Source organism: Acanthopagrus latus, chromosome 8 (assembly GCF_904848185.1).
Source record: "Acanthopagrus latus isolate v.2019 chromosome 8, fAcaLat1.1, whole genome shotgun sequence".
Taxonomy (NCBI): Eukaryota; Metazoa; Chordata; class Actinopteri; order Spariformes; family Sparidae; genus Acanthopagrus; species Acanthopagrus latus.
The window spans coordinates 12,194,883-12,220,321 of record NC_051046.1 but is presented as its reverse complement, the minus strand read 5'-3'; the positions used below and the strand labels follow the sequence as shown (position 1 = coordinate 12,220,321).

The following is a 25,439-nucleotide window of genomic DNA, read 5'->3' as shown; positions in this document are numbered from 1 at the left end:
TTTAAAAGGACAGAAAAGTGTTTTTCTTTATTCATAAGAATGCAAAACCTGCAGGTCTTTCATCGGTTGTACTTTGCATCATTTTTGTTAGACGAGCTTACTTCATGTTTAGCTTTGTTCAGAGGAAAGAAACGCCCACTTTCCAATTCATGATCCGAGGGGGCTTTTCAAGTCCAAATTAATCAGCTGGGTCAGGCTGACCTGTGTCAAAGGGAGCAGGGATTTACCCAGCAGATCAAGAAAGGAAAGGGGAGAGAAAGGAGATAATCTCATCTTCGTAATTAAAAGTCTTAAAAATGTCATTTTCAAACGGGTGAGAGTGCTTCAATACCTCGAAAAAAAAAGCATGGGTGCTAAATTAAAAAGAAACAGTGTAAATGCAGAGGTTGTGCGCTCATAATGAGCTGTCCTTCAGGCTCTGTAGGGATGAATAGCTGGTGTGCTGTTGTTCAAGATGCTGGCCTCACATGTGGGGGTCTTTATCCCAAGCTGGCTGAAAAACTTCCTTTTTCCTCATTGTTGTAGGGACTAAAGTGGATAATTAGAACTTTCTGGGAAAATGGGGGAAACTTCCATGTTTCATGTCACCAACACAAGTGGAGAAAAAAAATATAACTAGTACTCTATATTTGGGCATGAATTGTGCAATAAATAGAAAACAGAAAAACCCGTTTATTAAAGGAGATTTCAGCACATGCACATCCACACACCCACAGTCTGCTGCTGAAACTGCTCTGAAAGCTCTTTTGTAGATCCAAAGAATGTTCCCCTTGTCCACAACTTATTTATTCCACTTCCATGTAATTTTGTGTAGGACGGCCTGGTGACAATGTTCAGAGGAAGAGCACCAGAATGATGAGAGGCAACACACTGTCTGCACAATGTGTCATTCTTGAAATATGTCCATTAGCTGCCTCTAAATCAAGTGAGGGCCTATTAGAGTTTAACTGTTTCCCAGCTGCTTGTCGTTGCGCAATGTGTCACGTGTTGCTAACAGACATATTTTGACATGTTTATTCCTCTCCAGCAGCTCACGGCGTAGTTCCCCTCTGACGTCTCATCTGTTGGCAGGTGCTCAGTTATGTGCTGTATGTGCTTGTGAATTTCAGAGCCCCGGATCAGTCCTGCTCAGTGGAGGAGCAGGAGGAGGAAACAGGGCACAGACATGAAGGAGAAGAGTGGAGTTTTCCCTGCTTGGAAGGTGCTGCTGGCGGGGATGTGTGTCCTGCTGCTCCTCAGCTCAGCAGGTTTGGTGTTCCTGCTGGTGCGACAGAGGGAGCTGACGGAGGAGCTGCTCAGGTTGGATGCACAGGTGCGGGAGCTGTCACAGAGCTGCAGCCTGCAGGCGGGAATCATGGAGCCTGCAGAAGCTGGAGAGCCGGAGAAGCTCCACCGCAGCAGAAGAGACCAGGAGGAAGATCCATCACAGATCCAGGAGGAGAAGGATATGATGATGATGATGACATACTCCATGGTTCCTGTAAGATACAACACTTCTTAAATATGGGCTCTATTTAGGGATATTGTTACTATGAAGCAGACTATTTACTGTGTTCTTCTTGTGTACAGGGGACCTCTTTGCAGTCATAGAAACATTTCCTCTTTTTGTTCCCATATGGGATTAGAAGCATGTCTGTGTAATGCAAAGAATCCAAGAGTCTGCTGCAGACATCAAGAAGAAGTCTGGTTTTCCTCTGAACTGTTGCTACATAAATGGTTTGAGCAGCGTGACTGTTCCCTGCTCGTCCTTCAGCAGTAATCACCTCCTCTGGGAACTTTACAGGGCGCTACTGTGTGTGATGACAGCACATTTATCAGCGATCGACAAGTATTTACCAAAATGAAGTCCAGTTTGATTATTGAGATGAAAGTTCCCAGAGCACAAAGTGACATGATTTAAAGGTGCACTATGCAACTTTTTTATGGCCTATAAACAAAGAGACCGAGTTCTTCATACGGGGAATAGCAGTTTTAAGGAGCTATGTTTACATTTGTATGTGTCCAGAGAAGAAGAACAACACGCTGGTATTATGAGTTCAAAAAGAGCTAATCGCCTGCCAAGACGTCCGACTGTATGTAGGTGGAAAAAAAAGTTGCACAGTGCCCCTTTAAGAACAGTGACACAGGTGTTTCTGCAAATGGACCCTTCAACTGAATATGTGGCTTTAAAAAATGACATACATTAACCAAAACTGTTGCCAGTTGATATAATGTCCCGGAGCCAATGAGAATAAAGTAATCCTCTCTCTAATATGAGAGTTATAACACAGCTGCATTTGACCACATGTCTCGCAGGAGAAGGAAAGTGTTTGTATGCAAGTGATTTAAACACCGAACTGTAACTTTGGAGAAGCTTCCAGATGTTCCAGGTGTAGTTATAATCAACTGAAATCACTAACTCTTTCTGTCTGTTTGTCTTTCTGCCAGGTCAAAGCCCTCATGGATCTGTGTAACAGCTCCAGAGGATTTTGTATAACAGGTGCGCTTCATACATATTCTCTGTTCCAGCATTTTTTTGGTTTCTGGTGCTTCCTCTGTATTTGATTTGTGTAAAACACTTCTTTTTCTCCACTTTTCTCCCAGGCCCAGCTGGACCTCCAGGTAAAAACACTTGCTTAATGATCTGCATCAGTTTTTTAGACTAACCTGAACTTGTTGCTACAGTCACAGTTCTTTTGCCTGTTAGGATTGCCTGGCAGAGCTGGTTCACCAGGACCACAGGGTGTGGCCGGGCCGCAGGGGAGACGAGGAAAAAGAGGTGAGTAATCAGTTAGAAATCGGTTGGAAGGCTATAAACCGCTCCCCGAATGATGTGCAGATTAACCAGAGAAACAGAAGTCAGTCAGAAGATTCGGACAGTCTCCTCCTTTGTTCAGCCGCGGTTACATAACATGAGAATCCCACTCACTGTCTACAAGAGACTTTGTTTTGATGGGCTGTTCATACTGGAAACACACTGGTTTGTTGTTGTTTTTGAAGTAGCTGAGCCACTGAGAAGCACTGTGGACAAACGTTTGCTCATCAACAGGGACGTTTCAGATTCTCTTGAGGGCATTACAGATCCTCTCGGTTGTATTTAAGACTGATGAATTCAATTCAAACCGGTATTTAAGCCCAACAACTCAGTGAGGCTTCTTTTAATTTGCAATGATGTCAAGCTGCACACAAATATGCAGCATTAAAACATTTCAAAAGAGCGAGATTCAGTGAAAATAACTGCAAACTGAGTTGAAGAGTTTTGAGATCATCGTCTTGAATTGTCCAGGATCAGTTTTATCTAAGATCATCTGTTGACAGCTTCACAGTCCTACAATCAACACCCGATCATTCCATTTTTATTTGGATTTCTGTTTTTAACAGTGTTTTAAACTAACAATTACGCCTGTCACCTATGTCAATGACTAGGACCCCCTGGTGAAAAAGGAGATCCAGGACCTAAAGGAGACCCTGGGCCTCTTCGACTGAAAGGAGAAACCTCCAATGACATTCTGGTGGAGGGTGAGAGATGACGACATCCTTAAACCTGATCTGATGATGTGATTAACAGAGAGGAAACTGCAGAGTGCAACCGATATGTACTCAAGAGTACACCTGAGGAGCATTGCACAGATTCGACAAAATATGAGTTTCTTGAATATTTTCATGACAAACTTGACTTGTTTAAACTACAGGTGAGGTTCCAAGAATATCAAGATGGTGACTAAGATTTGTTTAAGTTTAAATTTATCCTTAAAAGTTACAGTGCAATGTCGGAGGGCTTTTTTTTTTTTTTTTTTTTTTTTTTAGAAACATAACATATTATCACACATTATCAATAGCTTTCATGTTTTTCCTTAACGGTGGCTGTTTTAGAGTGACTTTACTGTATGTGCATATCTAAAGGGCCTCCTGGTCCAAGGGGTCCTCCGGGCCCACCTGGCCCACCCTGTCCTGCCTGGTACTGTAATAAAGTGAGAAACAAGTCCACCAGAGGGCACATCTGTGAAACCAACAAGTTGATGGGTGAGAACGCCTCCACAGAATCATCATCTAAAATCAATCAGCCTGCACCACTTTTACCATGACATGTTTATTTTTACCTGACAAGCGTTTACAACTATTTTGATCTATTGCCTGTAAATTATATTACCCAACACGAAAGTCTAAGTACTTTAGTAGAGACATTGCCGTGTTGCTAGGAAGGAAAATCTTCCTAGCAACATGATATGAATATTTGGCCTGGGACCTCAGTTGGTACCACACACACACACACACACACACACACACACACACACACACACACACATGCACACACACTTTTGTGTTAAAGTTTTGGCTGGTAACATTTTAATAGCTGATTCATATTTTTCAGCTGTTGGTGCAGTCAGTGTGGACTTTTCACTTTTCTAATGCATTTGAGAATCTTTCATAATGACTAGTAGCTGAAGTTTTAAATTAAAAACAGTCGTTCATTTCTACTGTCATATTTAGATTCATCTCCTGTTCTGATCAACGAAACGGACACAGAAAACACCAGCAGCTCTGCCATTAACAAAACTGGTAGGAGAATATTCACAATGTATAACAATTGTATAGGTTAATGAACAAAACAAAGCATTATGAAAGTGCCACTTTGGACTCTGACTTTTTTTATTTCAAACCAAACATTCAGTTGATGAATGAAGAAAATAGTCAGCAGATAAATCCACAGTGAAAATGATCATTGTTTCCCTACAGAATAGTTAAAAATCACCTCAACCTTAACTAACTACAACAGTAAAATGCTGTTTACACATTAATGCACAACTAATCGAATATTTTTAAAGTGTGGTAATAGTACTTTAGCTGAAGCAAATTATCTAAATACTTCCTCCATCATTGTAAATAAGACACAATGTCCATATCAACTCCTCTTTTTTAAACTCACCTTTATTTCCACAGAATCACCAACATCACTTCCAACCAGTGACAGCAGCAATGTTAACCTTGTACTGTTTCATTTTTCCAGAGTCAGCAACATCTCATCAAGACGAGCACCAGAACAATGCAACTGACAATATGAGATGGGCAAAAACTGGTTAGTACACTTTGTGAATTTAGGCTTCAAATGAGAGCAGAACACCTGGATATGTTATTTGAAGTAATGACTTAATTATATGTTTTCTTTGCACAGAATCATCAATGACACACCCAGCTGATGATGACAGCAATGTAACGAATGTTACTGACTCTAAAAGACTCCTACACACAAATGTTGAACCTGGTAAGCACCCGTTTTGAGTGATAAAAAGACATCATGGTCAGAACTTGACCCAGTACCTCTTTTCTAGAGTCAGTTTCGATTCATCCAGAGTACAGCCACGACAACTTCAATGACACCAACACAGAGAACTTTACAGAGGCACCAATTCAATTATTACCAGGTATTAACTGTGTTTTGAATTATAATTAAAAGTCTTAAATTTGCTGCCCTACAACATCAATATCATTTGTAAATGTTAGATGATGTCTGCTTTTATTCCTCAGCCCCAAATCTGCCAGACATGATTCAAAACAGCGACACCTTCAGTGACAGAGAAAACTTAACTATCACCTTGAAAAATGGTAAGCAACTGTCATATTGCATAAACTGTGTTTGGTGTCAGTATTGATCTTTTCACATGTCTGTTCAGTCAAAGGCACAAAAACAAAATCTAGTTAACAACCATTTTGAGTGGTAGGAAGACATAATTGACTGACCTCTTTACTTATTTTGAATTATTCCACTGGACAATCTTCATGCTAACATTAATGAGACTACATGACCACATACCTGGTTTGATTTACATTGTTAAGGTTATTCAAATTCTGTTTAATTTTCTTCAGAGTTAGTGTCACCTCGTCCAGACAACTCACTGATTGAAACCATCAGAGAGAGTGTGACAGAGGCTCCAACTATTAACCAATTACTAGTTACAGGTAGTAGATCTGATCAATGATACACCCATGAAAAGTGGCAAATAAAAATGTAATATTGTACAGACTGTATTTCATATTAAGTATTCACCAATTCACCAATTTCAATTTTCTAGAGTCAGTGTCATCTCATCAAGACGTCAGCCACGACACCTTGAACAATGCCAAACGAAAGAATGCTACAGAGGCACCAATTTCATTTTTACCAGGTAGTTAATCATATTTAAAACTAACAATGATCGAAAACCATTCCCTGCACACATTTGTGAAATATTCACACAGATTTTATCCCAGTTTATTCAATCTCATCTCTTATTAAATCTCACCTTCTTTCCACAGTGTCTCCAACAACACATCCAGCTGATGACGCCAGAGAGGTTTTTATTGTCAATAACTCAGAGAAACATCAAAACACAGACGAGGAATCTGGTAAGCAACCGTTTCATTAGCCTCACAAAAAAAAAATACAGTTGCCTCTCCTAATATTAGAAAGGAATGTTAAAAAAAAAACACCATTTTAACTCACAGGTCAGTATTAACTCCTGAAGTGAGATAATACACTAAAAACCTTGTTCACAAAGGATAAGATTATTTAAGAGAATTGTTTATACCTGAACTTTTAATTTGAAAAGCAACCAGTAACTATAGCTTTAAGTAACTAAAAGTATAGTGAAGTTTAACATGCATTATGTATATTTTAGATCTAAATCTCCTCTTTCTTTCCACAGTGTTACCAACAACACGTACAGCTCATGAAGCCAGAGATGTTTTAACTGTCAGTGACTCTGAGAAACCTCAAGACAGACAGGACTTATCTGGTAAGCAACTGTTTACTTTACTGACAGACTTTCAGAGATTTTATTGTTATTTTTTGTTTTTTAAGTTATTAACAGGTAGGTGGTAACACATAAAGTAAATAAATATCCTAAAAAAATTGGGTTATGACCTCAATTTTTAATTAATTGTGTTTTTGAATAGTAAAATTTTGGTAATTTTTTGTAAATTAAGAATTCTTCATACAGTCTTACCTTAAGTTTGCACTGAAGAGTTTTATGTGAAAACTCTTAAGCATCAATTTTGTTTTGTAGTTTAAGTATTGAAATCCTTAAGTGATTGCACCAATACAATCAAGTGGAAATTACTCCATTACAACTAAAAGTCTTGCATTCACAATCAAAACTAAACAATGTGAGAAGTCTAGAGGGGGTATACATGTGTTACGTTTTTATATAAACTCTTATTTTGAAAAGTGGCTTTGCTGTCACTTCATAAAGTGGAGTAAAATGTAAAATAAATCTCTACTAAATGTTAATCTCCCCTTTCCTCTCCACAGTGTCACCAACAACACATCCTGCTGATGAAGCCAGAGATGTTTTTATTGTCAGTGGCTCTGAGAAACCTCAAGACAGAGAGGAAGTATCTGGTAAGCAACCTTTTGAGTCACTGAAAGATTTTTTATTGTTCTTTTTTTACTCATTCAATTGTTAGAAAGGAATGTAAACATATGAACAGTTGTAGTTCATAACATGACTTAAGTTATTAACAGATACATTGGGTGGTAACAAATAAAGTGAGTAAATATCCTGAAACAACAGGGACCTGAACATTTTGATTATGGGATTGTGTTTTGAAATGGTAAAATGTTTCAATTTTCTTTATATGAAATCACTGAAGCATCAGTTTTGAAGAAATATTCAAATCCTCTTCTTAAGTAATTGTACCAAAACAACCAAATAGAAAATAGTAGTAAAGGAGTAAAAAGTCAAATATGTCTCTTTTAAATGTAAATCTCCTCTTTCCTCTCTGCAGCATTACCAACAGTAAACACAGCTCATGAAGCCAGAGACGTGTCTAATGTAGCTGACGCCGGGAAACTTCCAGACACTGATGGACCATCTGGTAAGCAAATATTTCCATACTCATTTAATCTCATAGCCTCTTAATATCAGAGGCTATGAGAAATAAATCAAATCAAATAAATGTTAAAATATGACCGTTTCAATGGTAAGATTTTCAAAAGAGTATCAAAAGTAAAAGGACTGGCTCTGCAGTAAAATGTAATATTGTAGTTTATTGTAGATCTAGTTGTAATTACTTTATATACTCTTCAATAGTTTTGTATTTTAGTCAAATGGTTCCCAACATTTGGATCAGACTCCTCCAAGAAGTTAAATTTGAGTAGTCGAGAGATGATTCATCAGAGAATGAAGGAGAAAAACTTGTCATGACCATCATGTTTTTACGTCTGAGAAACTGTTCTCTAATCTTTTATTTTTTTTTGTAAAAAGTTTGAATAAGTTATTGAAATGAAGTTGTGATTATCTTTGTTTGCAGGTCACAACAACACAATCACCTCTGGTTGAAATTTAGTCACATAAACTACTATATTGTTTTAATGAATGCAGGATACATAGAAACAAGAATATAATTTGCCAACATGAAACAACTTGTTAAACTCAGTAACTTGTGTTTTCTAGAGTCGGCATTGCTTCATGAAGACTTCAGCCAGAACACCCTGAATGACTCCAGCACAGAGAATGTTACAGACCAAACAAACAAATTATTAACAGGTAGGAAATACTGTGCTTTAAACTATGAGTAAAGCGAGTTACCACGGCCTTAAAGAGCTGTACGTAATGTTTCATTTCATTCTACAGCTCCGCTCACTGTAGGACAAAACAGTGATGCCTCCAAGAATTCTCGAACCATCGTTGATTCACACATCACAAGTGGTAAGAAACCCCGTTTCACTATTTGTTTTTTTTTGTTTCAGTCGTTTTTCTCCTGCATCAAAATCCAGTCATCACCCTCAATATATAATCTTTCTTTCTTTTCTTTTCCAGAGTCTCATCAAGATGACAGCCAGGACAATGTGACAAACAGTGTGAGTTGGACAGAAACTGCAGAAACTGGTGTGTAAAACTTTGTGAATTTAAGCTTCAAATGACAGCAGAAAACATCAATATATTACACTGACTAATTATTTTACTGATGTGCTTACTGTCTGCAGAATCACCAAAGTCACATCCAGCTGATGACGACAAAAGTGTATTGAATTTGACTGACTCTGAGAAACTTCGAAACACAAGTGTGGAATCTGGTATGCAACTTGTTTTGGGTGGTAGGAAGACCCAATAACAATCATGTAAATAACATGTTTGGCCTGGTACTTTTTTCTTTTCTTTTCTAGAATCAGTATCAGTTCATCCAGAGTACAGCCACAACACCTTAAATGACACCAACACAGAGAACTTTACAGAGGCACCATTTAGATTATTACCAGGTATTAACTGTATTTTGAATTATAAGTAAAACTTCGAAATTAAACCCACTGCCCTACAACACCGCTGTTATTTACATAATGTCTCGTTGCAGCCCTCCTCTCTCCAGACCTGAGTCAAAGCAGCGACAACTTCACTGACAGGGAAAATTTTACTTTTATTTTAAAAAACGGTAAGGAACTGTCACATTGTATAAACTGTGCTTGTTGTCAGTATTGACCGATTCACATGTATGTTTAATGAAGTTTAGTAAAATCTAGATCACAACCATTTTGAGTGGTTGGACCTCTCATGTTTCAGGACATTTATGTACCACGTTAATATTAATGAGACTGCTAGACGACATACCAGGTTTAGTTTAAATTTTATGGTTATGCTTCTGTTTTATTTTCTACAGAGTTAGTATCACCTCGTCCAGATTACAGACATGACACACAGATTGAAACCAGCAGGGAAAGTGTTACAACAGCACCAGTTAACTTGTTTACAGGTAGTAGATCCTAATAATGATTAACCAATGAAAAGTGGTTTCATAAATGTCATATAAACTGTATTTTGTTGAAGTAAGGAAAATAAAAAACACTTTGAGCATCAGGGAGACTGCGATAATCCTAATTAATATGAAAAATAAAGTGTTAATCCCAATACTTTTTAATGGTCTAGAATCAGTGTCACCTCATCAAGACGACAGCCACGACACTTTGAACAAAACCGGAAGAGAAAATGCTACAGAGGCACTGTTTAAATTATTAACAGGTAGGAAACACTGTTTTGAATTGTATGTAAAACTAACATTGACCTAAAAACATTCATTTCACTTGTGTCTATATTTTTTCATCTAGATACATTTCCTTTATTTTACAGCCTCACTTTCTGTAGATGACACTCAAAAGAAGGAGACCTTCAATAACAGTGACAACATTATGGATAAACCAATGAAAAGTGGTAAGAAGCTGTCATGTGTACTGTATGTGGTATAGGTTATGGTAAATAATTTGAGTTTATTAGACATGATGTTTTCTTTTTTAATGCACCTTTGTGCACATGCAAGCAAAGACACATTTCTGCTTGTGCATGCATTAGATAGATAATCAAATATTAGATAGAAGATTATGTGTTTTCTATTCTATTAGTATTTGGTGTTATTTTTATTAAGATTGGTCTTTTCTCTCAGAGCCTGTCCATCATTTTGGTAACTGTTTATTTATTTGTTTATTTATTTTTTCATTAATTCATTTGATAGCAACAAAAGCCTGTTATTGAACATCAGTACAAAATTATGAAAACATGCTGAATATTAGCATGAATGGTAATTAGCATCTGTTGTCCCATAAGGAGGTTACAAAAACTGTTCCATTACAGTTAACAGTATTTATAACAAATATACAATATACAAAAAAAAGAGACTGAATACATTTTTCAACATGTCCAGTGATGATAGTTCTGTAGTGTAGGCCATTCCAATACTGACTTACCTTTACTGACATACAGCATGTGGCGCCTCACAGCCCCCTCTAGTGGTGGCGCCTGCAATTTAATTTTCCTTTTCTCTTTATTATTTATTAATAATAAATATTATTATTTCTTTATTTGTATTTCTTTATTTTCTATATATTTATTTATTTGTCCTCCTCTTCTTTTTTGAGACTCTTCATATCTGCTTGAGACCGACAACAAGATCAATGTGACAAACACTGAGAGATCGACAAGAACTGGTTTGAACATTCTGTTAAACTTATGTATCTATGTATCTATGTATCTATGTATCTATCTATCTATCTGACAGCTTATTCTAACACTAAATACCTGCCTTCATTCATTTAGAGTGCACTATGAAAACTATTAAATGTCCAGAAAGAGCCATCAAAATGTCGAGCACTTATGGAGCCTGGATGTCTGACGCATCCCAGCTGGATGACGATCGATACTGGGTGGCCGAACATTTTTCAGGTGATTTTAACAGCAACCAGATGTTTACCAGTTTGATTGACTGATGCCATAAGCCACAGAAGTTTGTAAGTTAGGTGGATTTTACACAGAACATTTTTTTTTCTTCACCAGGTCGAGTTCTAGCAGAGCACAGGAACATATCAACGTTTCAGAATAAAAGCAGCAATGACATTGACATGAGGAGGTACTACCAGGGCTGTGGGCATGTCATTTACAAGAAGTCGTTGTTCTTTCAAAGTGCAGGAACAAACATACTTGTGAAGTAAGTGTTTGACATACTTACATTTTTCTATGTCAGTGTCATGTAACATGTGAATTTTGCACTCTTCACTTACCTATGATTAATATTTTACAGATTTGACTTGAACACCAGAAGTACAAGCACTCTGGTCATGGCAAACAGCAGGCACAACAACCTGGCTTATCTCTTCCGCAACTCCAAGACGTACTTCAAGTTTGCTGTGGACGAAAATGGACTGTGGGTCATTTTTGCTGCAGATACAGAGGATAACACAATGGTTGCAAAGCTTAATCCAGACACATTCTCTGTGGAGTCAGTCATTAACACTCACTACCCTACAACTAAAGCGGGAAATGCTTTCATCGTATGCGGGATGCTGTATTTCACAGACGACAAAGACAGAAGAGTTACATATGCCTTTGACTTAAAGGACCAGAGTCCTCAGGATGCAAGTTTTGATTTAAGGCCAGCTGATGGGATCTTGGCTATGGTATCTTATTATCCTAACAAAAAGCTTTTGTATATGTGGGACAACAGCAGTGTGAAAACATGCAGGGTTAAAGTCAAACCAACCCCAAAATAACCACCAATCTTGTAAAATTAACAATAAAATGTTTAATTTTTTAAAATCTCAGTTGGTTTACGTGAATTTCTTACCTCACTCTGACACAGAAGAACAGTGCTGGTAGAGGTTCAATAGGTCACACTGGATATTGTTTGCAATAAAACATTTGACTAACAATGTTGGACTTATGCAGCATGGTATGATGAATGGTAATAGGAAATGTAGACATTGTATCACATAGAGAGATAGTTTTGTTATTCACAAAGCTGCAACAGTGTTTTAGGTTTTGCCAAAATATAAATAAGAAACTATTATTTTAGACTTATGTGACAGAAAGTTTCAGCCAAAATCGACCAGCTTTTCCATATTCATGGTCAAACAAATACATACACAGATTATATTTCTCCTGGGTGTATTGTGTGATAATAGAGACACACTGTAGGTACATGTTATCAGGAAACACATAGAAGGGGGTGGAAGAGCTTCAGCTGAAGGCAACACGTCATCATGTATGAATTTGTGCTGCCCCACATTTCGGGCACAGAGCAAAGAGACAACATGGACTGGAAAAGCAGCAGACATTCTTATCAGAGAGCCACTAAATGTGAAAAAAGTCAAGGCTGGATTACCAGGTGGAAAGCAGCCAACTGTGTTAGGGCCCCTGACTCCCTGTGGGGAGTTGAATAACAAAATATGAACTCTAGAAGGTCCGAAATTATTAGCACATTTTGACACCCTGTCTTCATGGAAACTCGAGGTGCACAATATATAAATGCACAGACAGTGGGAGGTGGTGGTGGTCAGTAGGCACTCAACAAACAAATACACAAGTGTGTGAGATGTCTTCTGAAGTAAGAGGCCAAACAGCAGAACTGAGACTTGATTTTTGGCAACAGAAAATGGCTAAAATTGCTTTGAGAGCAAACTTTAGATGTACAACTGAGAGGACTGATTTGTGAATTTGACTTTGTATAGTGCATTAATAGTGAGAGTAAGAACCTTGGTCAGGACTTCAGCCTTCCTAAATTTCTGTAGGAAGTAGAGCCTTTTCTGTGCTTTTTTTTTTTTTTAAAGAAAAAAACTAGATTATGGCCTCAAAAAAATTCCACCTATGGCTGATCTCAGTTTGAGGAGAAATGTATTGGTAATTTTGTGATCTTAAAATCATGGATCATTTAAGAAATAATGAGGGCAGTCTCACACATTACGAGGGTCGTCCAAACGCACCACCGTTACAACATACCCTTGTTAATCCCGCAAATTATGAGGATCACTTGAACGCACCAGCAGCCGTCCCTGTTGACGCCTCCTGTGGATCAGCAGATCTCTAAACATGTGGATGTGTTTAAACCATAGACACACGAGCAGCCGCCATCTTGCTTTGACTGTTTACACTGATTACATGACTGCTGCTAGATACTGTACCCCGAGCGAAGGCTAACTAGCTAGCGGGTAACCGACCCAGTTCATAACAGCAACGTTACATCACTGTGGCTGTCCCACCTGGGAAATAGCGGCCTAAAGGAGCAAACGCTTCCCTCAAAAGGCACTGTGCCATTAGCATGACACACTGACCTGTTAAACTACGACAAGAGAGCGAACGCTGCAGTGACTTGGCAATTTTGTTTTGTTTTTTCGAAAGGGCTGTCAAGACGCGACTGGTTTCATCGTGCCTTGTGAGTAAAACTACCGAGCTTGGTACATTTTGCCTCCCCTTTTGCTGGTGTCATTTTAAGAATTAAGCTAAGCTTTTATTTGCTTGCGTGCCTAACTGTCAGATGCTTATTTGTGTCCAAGCTGCAGGCTAAAGCCACTCAGATTAACCACTGTGCATCAGCATTGGCTGTCTATACAGCGAGGGGTGTTTGTCACTCGCAGGAACGCCGTAGCTCTGGCTTGGGCCTAGCTTAAGAGGCTAACAGAAACCTGGTTATTAAGTGCGGATAGCTACATCGTTTAATTTGCCATTGAATGCTTGCGTTCCACAACATGAGCTACTTAGCCGTGTTAGGCTAGTCAGTTAATAGCGTCACACTGACCTTGGTTTGAAATGACGGATTTGTAAGCATGAGGCAACTCCGCTGACCACCTTCACCATTACATGACCTGCTTCGCTAATGCTAACAGTGACGCTGAAGTTATGAAATGTGTTAACGTTACGCTAACTGGCCTCTGCTGTTAGCCACCAGCTAACTTAGCCGCCCCCTCCCCTCGGTACACTGTGTGACTTTGTCTTTTATTTGCAGGATTTTGGCCAAAAAGACGAGTTATGTCCTGTCCATGCACTTCGGCTGCCAGGTTGTTCCTAAACACTGCCCACAGAGGTAAGAAAGGGAAAACACACACATTGCCAGTTGGCCAGAGCCCCATGACATTGTGCTATTTGCTTCAGCTAGCCCAGATCGCAGTTTGTTATGACAGTCAAGTAACGTTAATGTCAGCAGCAGGTGTCACTTTATTATTTAGCTGATGTAGCTGAATCAAATGAAGCGTTGTTATATAACCAAGGCTTTCACAGAGTGGTACAGCTGTGCTTTTTGAGCAACAGCACTTGAAGAAAAACACATCACTAAAATCACAATAATAGTGTTATTTAGCTTTGGCTAGGCTAAGTTATTCCATCTACCAGCCTGCTAGAGACTACTTTACACATAATGAGAAATACAAAACGTGTCATATGCTCATGATCATGAACTGTTTCTCTTGATAGAAATGTGTTGTGTTCAACTGAGGAACACAGTTACAATGTTACATAAAATGTTACATTCTTAAGTAATTTGATGTGACATAAATTAATTAAGGTCTCTGTCTCCAATTACATCTGTAGGGCTGCAACTGGTTGTAGTATCAGTTGTTTTGTGGATAATTTCTCAGTTAATCAATTAATTGATTGTCCTTTTAAAGGAGCACTATGTAGTTTTGGTGAAGAAATTTTAATCATATGAGAAAGATCTTCATTGACTTGCCTGATTTTTCTTGTTTTAAGCCTTAACAAGTAAAATTAACAAACTCTTAATTTCATGACTGAATAAATGGAATAAACAAACTGATCTAAAAGGACAACACAATGTCATACTGCCTTGTTTGCCACCTTTCTTGCTTCAAAGCTGAGAACAGCTTATTTACCTAGTTATGGAAAAAAATGAATATTTTTGAGTTCATATTACAACATCGTTAAGGTTGTGAATATTAAAATTCCGAGTATGAATTTCTCTCTGAAACTATGTTGTGCCCCTTTTAAGGCCCCTTTTTAACTAAATTTTGGAAAAAAAGGCTTTCACTGTTTCAGAGGGTCTCATCGTTAGATGTCTTTGATTTTTGTCTGACCAAGTCCAAAGTCTAAATATATTCTGTTTCCTAACATATGTGACAGAGATAATAGGCAAATGATGACATAAGAGAAGCTGGAACCAGAGAATGTTTGGTACTTTTGCTTCATAAATGAACAAGATGATTAAATACATTTTCTGCAGGTTGACTAGTGCATTAATAAACTACTCATTTCTGCCCTTGTTACATGGCAAATAAAAACAGTTGTAAAATGTGTATTTTTCCTCCATTTGCTTGTTTCCTTATTATTTTTGAGGGTAATATGTGTAAACAAAACAATTTAGAATAACAGATATAATCATTGTCATTAACTTGAACTTGAACTGTGTGTTCCTACATCACTATTTTTTATTAGAAATCAAAAGAGATGTTGTTGCTGTTACAGGATTGTCCTGCTCCCGGATCCAGTTGTTCTCTCTGAGTCGTCAGGGGTCTAGGGAAACTCATCTACCTCCCCGTGTACGGGTGAGGTCGTTTTCAGAGACTGCTGTCTGTTTTGCCTCTAAAGATGGAACAACAAAGGATGGTGGAAGTGATGGTGGAAAGGTAATCTCTTAGAGGATAAATCTCAGTTGTACCTCTCTCCTATGGTGGTATTACACACCACTTTCTCGATGGACGACGTGATTGTGATGTGATTACATTTTTACACACTTTACACAGAAAAGCATCAGTGAGGGGAAAAGACTATCTGGCTCTGGAGGATCAGGCAAGGGGGGAAGCCAGCTACGCTGCCCTAAATGTGGAGACCCCTGCACACATGTAGAGACGTTTGTATGTGAGTAAACATTTTTTTTTACTGTCTTTCCCAAGAAAAATGACTAATGTGCATTTTGGGCGCAAAGTGTGTGTAGACATTTAAGGTTATGAGGAGCAGATGTAAAGGAATACAGCTTAGAAATAATTGGGGGAAAAGCATCTGTCTCAGATGTCTTGTTTGTTGCTCCTGCACCCTCTGGAGCTGACACAGTTAGGAGTCCTAAGTGTGTGAGCTTGAATCTTGGTAGGAATGGTCAGCTTTTGGAAAGCACAAAAGAATAACAAAATCAGAAGAAGAAAATGAATCACTACCATTATAGGAAAGATGTGGTTGACATTGCTGAAGGCCATGCAACATGACGAGAAGAAGCGTAAATGGAGGCAAAGTACTGTACGGCGAAGTGCCCCAGCAGATCATTTAAATCCATGAACTGTGTGGTGGACTGAAATAACAATGAGCACATTGTTATTTCTGTACTGTAAACACACAGCACATACTGTGAATACTACAGCACAGCCACCACACATAATCCTCTGGCATATTTTGTCAGAAGAAAGACCTGTGAGTAGACATTAAGATGTTAGAAGGTTGTTTGAGTAGTTTTTAGTTTGTGTAAAGAAATCAGTTAAGTTCATAAGCTGCTGCTATCTTCAACTACAAAGTGCTGTTTGGATTGTCAATTTGCATGCAAAACTTCTTCTTAGTCAATCAGATGAGGGGTTTTCACACTGGTTTGTTTTTGTAACTTTCCTAAACCCCCGAGTCACTATGAGTTACTTGAAGGGAAAAGTCCCAGAAATCCACCTACATTGGAATTGAAATCATTCTTTACTTTTTCCATTTTTAAGAGGTTTGTGGTGTACAAATTAATGTTAGTCAGAGACAAGGTGGCTTAATACTTTGATGTTAAAAGCTAACATTTACACAGAATACTCTAAACTTAATAATACATAAAATTGACCAGGCAGAACAGCACTAGGCAGGGTCACTCAAGGGTCATTTTGTCTGGCTGCTAAATACACAGAATACTCCAGTTTGTCTAAGTTTTCCCCACTGCATTCCTTCCCATTATCATATTACATGGACAGTGTGAGCTAAAACTTTATTTCCACAGTTAAATGTATAATGATTAAGTGTTGACCGCTGAATGAATACAGACCAGTAGATGGCACCATTGTCAAATTGTTGAAGCATTACAATGTGACCATAAATTCTGAAATTTGTATTCAGTCGTCATACCTTAAAGCTCATATCTTTACAATAAAAACACAACTCAGCAGTACATAATATTTTCTTGTAGGTCTGGACAATTTTGGGCTTTATCTCCATTTCACCACTGAGCAACATGAAAGGTTAACTTTGATTTGAGTGTCGGTTAGCCTTGAAAATGATTAACCTTTTAAATGTCTCAAAAGTGTCTTTCAAACAGGTTGTGAAATGTTTCAGTATTAATTGTGCTGTTGTTCTTTTGTAGCATCAACACGATTTGTCAAATGTGAGAAATGCCATCACTTTTTTGTGGTCCTGTCTGAAACTGACTCCAAGAAGGGGCTAAACAAGGAGCCAGAATCTGCTGCGGAGGCAGTGAAACTGGCATTTGCACAGAAACCTCCACCTCCCCCCAAGAAGGTGAGAAATTGATGCAGGAAACGAAGATGTCAACATTGTATGAATTGTTACACATTCTGTCATAATAGTCTATAATACTTTTATACTGTTATGAAATAGCATTGACTTTTTCTTTCAGATATATGCTTACCTCGACAAGTACGTTGTTGGCCAGTCCTATGCAAAAAAAGTGTTAGCGGTTGCAGTGTACAATCACTACAAGCGCATCTACAACAACATCCCTGCTGGAAGTCGACAGCAGGTGGAGGTGGAAAAACAGCCTTCTCTAACACCTCGTGGTCAGTATTACTGTCGTTGATAAACATTACTTTATTCTGCTGCTTGTTCTTTTAAGTAAATTTTACACAATGTACATCTATTCATTTGGTGTCCACAGGTCCCTTGCATTTATCAATTCACTGTTGCTTTTCCACATGTAAACCAGATTATCAGATGAAGTCTGATGTGGAAAATACAACAGTGCTGAACTTTGACCTAATTTGGGGGAGTGTGTGTGTTTTTGTTCAATCCCAGATGGCAGGGAAAGATGGAAAAACTATGAGTGGGAATGACATTCAACATGGCCTGTATTTAAAATACAACAAAAACATTTGAATCACAGAGTTTTGAATAACATTTGGGAGTCCATTAAAGCAAAAGCAAAGTTGAAAATTCAAGTCTATATCTAAAAACAAGGCTGTTTTTATGACCTCCTGATAAAGTCAGCATATAGGAGATACAACCATATGTTGTGCTGAAACAAATACATTTGCAAATGTTCATGTGTTTCACATTAAAGTAATCAAATTTAGGGCACAATAACAGAGTTTCATAATCAAGAGCCATTTACTCATAAAGTCAACACTAAAAATAAGAGACGATAATCACGTATGTATTACTTGATTTCAATCATAATCTGTATTTTTTGGCATTTGTTCAATAATTATCTCTCGCAACTGTATAAAAGTTTTTGAAGGACTGTACTGATAATGTCATAATGGTAATGATTCATAAATAATATTGATTTGAGTACTTTCATCCTCCCTGTAGAGCTAGAGATGAGAAGACGAGAGGATGAGTACAGATTCACAAGTAAGTGATTGGTCCTCTTTAGTGTTATCTTTATCGATGGCCCCGATTTAAAGTCACAACAATTAAAGGTTCTATATACGATATTTACCGCCACTACCCCCCCCCCCCCCCCAACCAGAAACAGCCGCTATATTGCTCTCCTCAACGCCACCAGACTCCATTGACAAAAACTGGGATTTTACCTGGATTCAAACTCGACATGAACAAAATAATTCAGCATAAATGTTTGTTTGTCTTTTCATGCAATGTAAATATTACCTTGTTAGCGACCTGAAACTTCTAGTAATGTATGCTATTGGTATCTAAAGCGTGATGGTTTCAATTGGATATGAGCACCTTCAGCTGAAAAACTTTGAACTCTACTTTTACAATGCTGTGTGGGAGGTCACTCTCTTGGTCTCCTGACATAGGCAGGGAGGTATCACAGTATTCAAGGAAGGTACTCACCTGCACTAACATGCGCGCTGGCCAGACCTGCTACCACAACAAAGCAGAGAAGCTCAGATGACAATGGCCACAGAAGGAGTGAGATGTCCTTCTCTGCTCAGGATGCCATTACCCCACCACACCTTTACATAGCTAAGAGTTGTCTGCTTATATGAAAAATCTCATATATAGAACCTTTTAAACAGTAAATAGTTTTTATTTTCATGATTTTGATGAGTTGCACAAATGCCAAAGTGTACAGACCTCTGTGGCTCCTCAGATAGTTCTGCCTTTTTCAGTTAGATAAGTTTTAGTTACGTATTTGTAATTGTGCTTTAACTGAAGAATTAGATTATAATTACTCAGTTAAAGCCCTCCTAGGCATTTTCAGTATTTATTATTTGAGAAAGTACAGCTGTTCTGGAACAGGGACTGATTTTATTGCATCTTTAGTCAGGGCATTACCACGTGTACAAGTAAGCTTCAGAAACTGAAGCAATAAAATTATGCGTGTTAATCTTTGACTGACCAGACGGTAAGATAAAGGTAGCCTAGTGACCTATATTCACATCTGTACTCCAGCTCTTATCACTTGGTAACTCAACACTGGCACAGAGTAGGGCAGGAATATTTTTAGCCTGTACATGGAAACGGTTACTATGCACTGTCTGACACATAAAGCAACAATGAATAGCCTGTTAAAATGTACAGCATTTCAAATATAAAAGCTGAACAGTTGTATTGTTATAGTGATTTGTCACAAAGCTAACCTTATGGCTTTGCACATTGTTGCAGAACTGCTGCAGATTGCAGGAATCAGTCCTCATGGAAATGCTCTTGGAGCGTCCATGCAGCAGCAGGCGAGCCAGCAGGCACCTCAGGAGAGGAGAGGCGGGGAGGTGCTGGACTCCACACACACTGAAATTAAACTGGAGAAGAGTAACATCATACTTCTAGGCCCAACTGGTTCAGGTTTGTGTTGTCAACATTGTCCTAATTTGTAATATTGCACGTGTTACTAACATTAACCCCGCTTAATGCAACTCTTTTGTAAATATGCATCTGTTTTTGCCAAAATAAATTTTATCTTGAGTCCTCTGTTTTTTCTCAGGAAAAACATTGTTGGCGCAGACACTGGCACGTTGTCTGGATGTTCCCTTTGCAATTTGCGATTGCACCACTCTAACTCAAGCTGGATACGTGGGAGAAGACATCGAATCAGTTATTGCCAAACTGCTGCAAGATGCCAACTACTCAGTGGAGAAAGCACAGCAAGGTGGGCAGACGGACTAAATTTAACAGCAGTTTAGTTTCCTAAAGTTAGTTATACAAACGTATGTTTGTATGACTATTACCACAACAGTACATTAAACATAACATTCGGTCTTTTGCTGTCATGATTCCATATTAAAGAATCAAGTAAGAAAAAGAAAGCATGTTTTCTGTTGTTTCTAACATTTAATTTTGGCGTTCTGAAATCAGCCAACTCACAGCACTGCTGACTAAAATCAAAATGGTTACATAGTACCATAAAGATTGAAAGAATAACACAAACAAGGCAGTTGCAAGATGCAAATCCAGAGTTTGAGACCAGATATTGAGTCATTCAAGTCTGTATGAACATCACGACAGTGACAACAAGGCCTGTATCCCTTATGTACAAACAGGCATGATAGGACAATCAGAAAACCAGTTTGACAGCAGCAAGCAGCTGACTGGATATTAACATCTTCAAGAACGAGAAAAGATAAAGAACTCAATCAAAAATAATAACACTGGCTTTGTGGTCCTGTTATGCAAATTGGACCACCTTTGCTATTGCCAACAAAACATTTATAGTTGTGATATGAAGATATGATATAAGCTGTGAAACAGTACCAGAACAATCTTGTCAAACATTTATGAACCGCTCAGTGAGACGTTACCTTTTGTAAAAGTTGGATGTTTACTTTAACATAAGAGCTGTGTTATTCATCTACAACCTGTTTAAATTTGCACATTATATTACATTTCCAGTTACCATTCCTTAAATGGATAAAGAATGTGTTACTGGCTGGATATGAGTAGAAGAAGGAAGCAGGAAGAAGTTTGAAAAACACAAGATCAAACTGGGATCAACAAAAGAGATTAGTGTGTATTAGAGTGTAAGCTTAAATCTCTATTGAACATTGTCTACAGGTATGCACTCTGAGGGGCTTCTGTTATGTGATTATGAGAAGTGAAACTCAGACTGCCCTCACAACCCTTCTCGTATTTCCTGTGCAGGTATTGTGTTTCTGGACGAGGTTGACAAGATTGGCAGTGTGCCTGGGATCCATCAGCTGAGAGATGTAGGAGGAGAGGGAGTCCAGCAGGTCGGTATTCAGCCCAAGTTACTCTAAATAAAACCTTGCTGTAACTGATTTCCCTTTCCTATTCTATGTACTTGTCCCCTATTGGCTAACCTAGACTTGTGGTGTTGATTTTCATCTCGTCTGTCAGGGGTTGCTTAAACTCTTGGAAGGCACGATCGTCAATGTTCCTGAGAAAAACTCCAGGAAGCTGAGAGGAGAAACGGTGCAGGTCGACACAACAAACATCCTGTTTGTTGCATCTGGTGCCTTCAATGGACTTGACAGAATCATCAGCAGAAGAAAGAACGAAAAGGTAAATTTTAACACTGCTTGTATGTAGTGACTTTCCGCAGGTAGTCAGCCAAAATTCTTGTTTGTCTTCATTCCTGCCTCTAACTTGATCCCCCTGTTTCATAACTCTTAAGTATCTGGGTTTTGGAACTCCCTCCAACCTGGGGAAAGGCCGCCGTGCTGCAGCCGCCGCAGACTTGGCCAACACCAGTGGTGAGACGGACACAGTGGCAGAGATAGAGGAGAAGGATAGACTGCTCAAGCTCGTTGAGGCAAGAGACCTGATTGAGTTTGGAATGATCCCAGAGTTTGTTGGCCGTCTGCCGGTGGTCGTTCCTCTGCACAGCCTGGATGAAGAGACGCTAGTCCGAATCTTGACCGAACCACGCAATGCTGTGGTGCCCCAATACCAGGCTCTGTTCAGCATGGACAAAGTAAGGGCTCTGACATGAGTGGTTCTACAGAAAACAGCACAAGGCAGCCCCCGCACTCATATTAAAGGGACTACTGTATTTGCTCAGTGAAGGTTCCAATATGGGGCTAAAAAGCTTAGCTGTTGTCACAACACAGTGCAGCCATTAAGTCACCTGCGAGCGAACATTCCTGGTAGATTACTTTTTAATGTTAACTCTGTATTTCTAATGTTTACAGTTTGATTGTTTTAACAAAAGATACAATAGTTGCCCCTGCAATGAATTCCCAGAGTGGTTAAATCCTTTCTGACATTATTATAAACCCAGTGCAGCATTCTGGCATCAAACAACCCTTTAAACTCATTAATCTACTATTCAAATTCAAACAGTCCCTCCTGGATTGTAGTTTTTTTCCCCCCGACTAGCCTCACTGACCAGTGGGTTTCTTATGGCTACACAGCTGCTTAGTCCCAATCCCTTGAGTTCTTACTGCATTGTGTCTGTGGAAATGCTCTTACTTGAACCTGTTAAACTAAGCCATAAGTTACTGTTGATCATAATGATTCAAGATTTCTTTCTCAAGGATGATGATTCACAACTATACTAAAGTTTTTGATGTGTTGGACAGTCCTTAATTCATTTAGTAGTTTCAGCAATCTCCGTAGTTGTTTTCTTTCCTAGATGCAGGCCAATAATTTGACCCCTCTGAAACAGTAACATCTTTTCGACAACCACAGGATATGTCTTCCAACATGGTTGTTAAAGACATGCATTAAATTAAATAACTTTGCCAGCTGAAACCTAACCACTGCAGTAATTATCCAATGGAAGGCTCTCACATATTTGCTTAGTTAAATCCAAGTGGTAACTTTTTGGCCAGGCAGTGTGTCTTCAATTGTCTGTTCCTAAATGATAGATAACAATTTTAAAATATCTGTCATATTTTTTGTTTTAGTGTGAACTCAATGTGAATCAAGATGCCTTGAAAGCCATAGCCAGGATGGCTCTGGAGAGAAAAACTGGAGCTCGTGGGCTCAGATCCATCATGGTATGTGATTTTTCCACAACATATCAAATTAACTGTTGTCTAATATGTGCAGATTTTTTATTTGTATTTATTTATTTATTTTTTAACATAATGCAGATAAAGATACTTGTGTTAAATATATTTGATTAAATGTTATTGTCCATAATTGCACCATTGAATCGAAACAGTAAAGTTAATTATTTAACTGTAAAGTATCCTGCCTTCAATGCATGTCTTCTTGCAAAAATGGTGTGTATATTGGCCAATATATATATTTCAGATTTTTTTTTAACCCTCATATCAAAAAAGTATCAATCAGGCTCTAATAATGTTACACAATAACATTTTTTTTCCCAATAGGAAAAGCTTCTTCTAGAGCCCATGTTTGAAGTGCCACACTCTGACATCATGGCTGTCGAGCTGGACAAAGATGTTGTTCAAGGAAAATCCCAACCCAGATATATCAGGTCAGAGTCTCTCTGCTGTGCAGGGCTACATGTGTGTCATATTTGCGATCAGATGCCTTGAAGCTCAACTCACTCAGTCTTCAGTGTTGTGTTGGTGTGAAACCTGAACTGGAGTGTCCATTTGAATTTCAGAGCTCCAGCCAAGGAGACTGCAGAGGAGGAATACGACTCGGGCATTGAGGAGGAGAACTGGCCTCGGCAGGCAGACGCAGCTAACAACTGAACCACACATCACTCATTTCACCTAGGACAGTTTCAGAAATCATTAGGTTACTATGAAGCTTTGTATACCAACTCCAGGTTTTATTATAGCTCCCTGACAAACAAGCTGTGGACATTGTGTTAGAGGAAATGGTTCTCACCGAGGAGTGTTTTCATCATGAACAAGTTAGGGGAGTGTAACAACTTTTGGTCCTGTGCATCAGATGTTAATTTTCTAGCGCACTCACCCTGTGCACTCACAGGGTGGACCTTGTATGAAATATTTCAATCTCTGGGGATTGTTAACATTTTATCTATATAAAGATAATGCAATTTTATTCATGAAAGGATTTGTAGCTAGTTAATTTGTTTTCTCTTTTTGTGGTGATGGGCTGTCATGGCAAGGGAAGCAAAGGAAGATATGGGATCATACTGTACACTTGAAAACGTGGAGCGATGAGAAGGTCTAGATGCAATGTTACCATGTCAAGTAATGCCTTATTTGATAAGGGCATAATATTCCATGAGCGCATCAATATTTTGATGTTTTCTTCTTTACCACCATTGTAATAATGGTGTTCACAGTATAAAATCAGGCTGTAAATGTTGAGCTACACTGCATTTGTAAGCAGTTTGTATGACATGACCTGTAATTAGGAGAACACATTGTGACGTGTAACGCACCAGCACACTAAACAGAGCAGGTAAAAACTAATGGTGACCTTTTTAAACGGCCAGAATGGTTATTTGTCAGTGTTGCTTCCTTTTCAAGCCCACTCTTTAGGGAATGTATGTGTGTTTACTTGCAGACCTCTGGATCAGAGGGTTGTCTCACAGAGCAGGATTAGCAGGTTAGCACGGTACTGTTTTATTTCGGAGTAGTTATGCTGAATATACATGACTAAATCTCATTCTAAACCTTGGAGACAAGCTTCGAATCATAATCAGACAGATCATCTCTATCACAGTTAACTGGATGATCCTCTAAACCTGCCTTGTGAGACGCCCCTCAGAGCAGCACAAGTGTTATTACTTTCTTTGTGTGTACCCCCAGTGTCGGAAACTCGCCTCACCTTTAGTGATGTGCAACCCTGTTACTAAATGGTACCTTAATTCACACGTCTGTAATCAAGCCTCCACCTAAAACGCTCTCTGACTGATCTGAACCACGCTGCTGTATTCTTTAAAATGCTGTTTGTGCTATAAAATGAGATTAAACTAGATCTGTTCTCCTTCTGCTTTAAGTTTCCTTTTCTTTTAGTAAAGTTTCCAAACTGCTTTTCTCTGTTTTCAGAGGTCTGTTACAGAACCTGTAACCTCTCCCCTTGAAACCTTGAATTTATTGTGATTGTTAAAAAATATATAAATAAAATGTATACCTCTGTACAGAAACTTTTTAAGTGTTCTTTACTTTTTAAAGTTGCAGACAAGAAGCTATAAATTTGATTTGGTTGCCAAAGTCAAATCATTGAAACAGGAAATGAATGCAACAGACATCACAATGTTGTTCCATGCTGCTA

The 25,439-nt window shown here is 38.5% G+C and overlaps 2 protein-coding genes and 1 long non-coding RNA gene across 6 annotated transcripts; 2 read left to right on the top strand and 1 right to left on the bottom strand.

The window, feature by feature from the left end:
- Positions 1–45: 45 nt before the first annotated feature.
- LOC119023825 (mucin-17-like) lies at positions 46–12,056 on the top strand. 3 transcript variants are annotated; one of them, XM_037106025.1, is made up of 31 exons: positions 46–925; positions 1,110–1,480; positions 2,428–2,479; positions 2,584–2,601; positions 2,687–2,758; positions 3,406–3,498; positions 3,883–4,002; positions 4,471–4,539; positions 4,988–5,056; positions 5,153–5,242; positions 5,310–5,402; positions 5,506–5,583; positions 5,845–5,937; positions 6,051–6,143; positions 6,274–6,363; positions 6,663–6,752; positions 7,268–7,357; positions 7,744–7,833; positions 8,412–8,504; positions 8,592–8,666; positions 8,778–8,846; positions 8,945–9,034; positions 9,125–9,217; positions 9,310–9,387; positions 9,613–9,705; positions 9,879–9,971; positions 10,080–10,160; positions 10,862–10,930; positions 11,040–11,165; positions 11,277–11,427; positions 11,521–12,055. In XM_037106025.1, exons 1-31 carry the CDS (start codon positions 853–855, stop codon positions 11,987–11,989), a joined length of 3,324 nt encoding a protein of 1,107 aa, XP_036961920.1. In that variant the 5' UTR covers positions 46–852; the 3' UTR covers positions 11,990–12,055. The 3 variants fall into 3 exon arrangements, with proteins under 3 accessions (XP_036961920.1, XP_036961919.1, XP_036961921.1); XM_037106024.1 differs by having other exon boundaries at positions 5,482–5,583; XM_037106026.1 differs by lacking the exon at positions 9,613–9,705 and having other exon boundaries at positions 5,482–5,583; positions 11,521–12,056.
- Positions 1,342–14,207, bottom strand: LOC119023828. The gene is made up of 3 exons (XR_005076343.1): positions 14,011–14,207; positions 11,501–11,624; positions 1,342–1,478 (listed from the first exon to the last, which is right to left on the bottom strand). It is a non-coding gene; the product is annotated as an uncharacterized LOC119023828 (long non-coding RNA).
- On the top strand, positions 13,279–25,307 carry clpxb (caseinolytic mitochondrial matrix peptidase chaperone subunit Xb). 2 transcript variants are annotated; one of them, XM_037106028.1, is made up of 15 exons: positions 13,280–13,647; positions 14,218–14,295; positions 15,687–15,847; positions 15,965–16,079; positions 17,536–17,690; positions 17,809–17,968; positions 18,720–18,761; positions 19,983–20,159; positions 20,299–20,463; positions 21,453–21,541; positions 21,669–21,833; positions 21,946–22,245; positions 23,180–23,272; positions 23,612–23,718; positions 23,851–25,307. In XM_037106028.1, the coding sequence occupies exons 2-15, from the start codon at positions 14,241–14,243 to the stop codon at positions 23,939–23,941; spliced, it is 1,875 nt and encodes a 624-aa protein (XP_036961923.1). In that variant the 5' UTR covers positions 13,280–13,647; positions 14,218–14,240; the 3' UTR covers positions 23,942–25,307. The 2 variants fall into 2 exon arrangements, with proteins under 2 accessions (XP_036961924.1, XP_036961923.1); XM_037106029.1 differs by lacking the exon at positions 18,720–18,761 and having other exon boundaries at positions 13,279–13,647; positions 23,851–23,991.
- Positions 25,308–25,439: the final 132 nt, after the last annotated feature.

Excerpts from the sequence above, each read along its gene's own strand:
- clpxb (XM_037106028.1), top strand. The coding sequence starts at position 14,241 with ATGTCCTGTCCATGCACTTCGGCTGCCAGGTTGTTCCTAAACACTGCC. Across the intron at positions 15,848-15,964 it reads GTGGAAGTGATGGTGGAAAG|AAAAGCATCAGTGAGGGGAA; the intron begins GTAATCTCTTAG and ends CACTTTACACAG. Across the intron at positions 16,080-17,535 it reads ACATGTAGAGACGTTTGTAT|CATCAACACGATTTGTCAAA; the intron begins GTGAGTAAACAT and ends GTTCTTTTGTAG.
- LOC119023825 (XM_037106024.1), top strand. The coding sequence starts at position 853 with ATGATGAGAGGCAACACACTGTCTGCACAATGTGTCATTCTTGAAATA. Across the intron at positions 8,847-8,944 it reads GACAGAAACTGCAGAAACTG|AATCACCAAAGTCACATCCA; the intron begins GTGTGTAAAACT and ends TACTGTCTGCAG. Across the intron at positions 9,972-10,079 it reads ACTGTTTAAATTATTAACAG|CCTCACTTTCTGTAGATGAC; the intron begins GTAGGAAACACT and ends TTTATTTTACAG.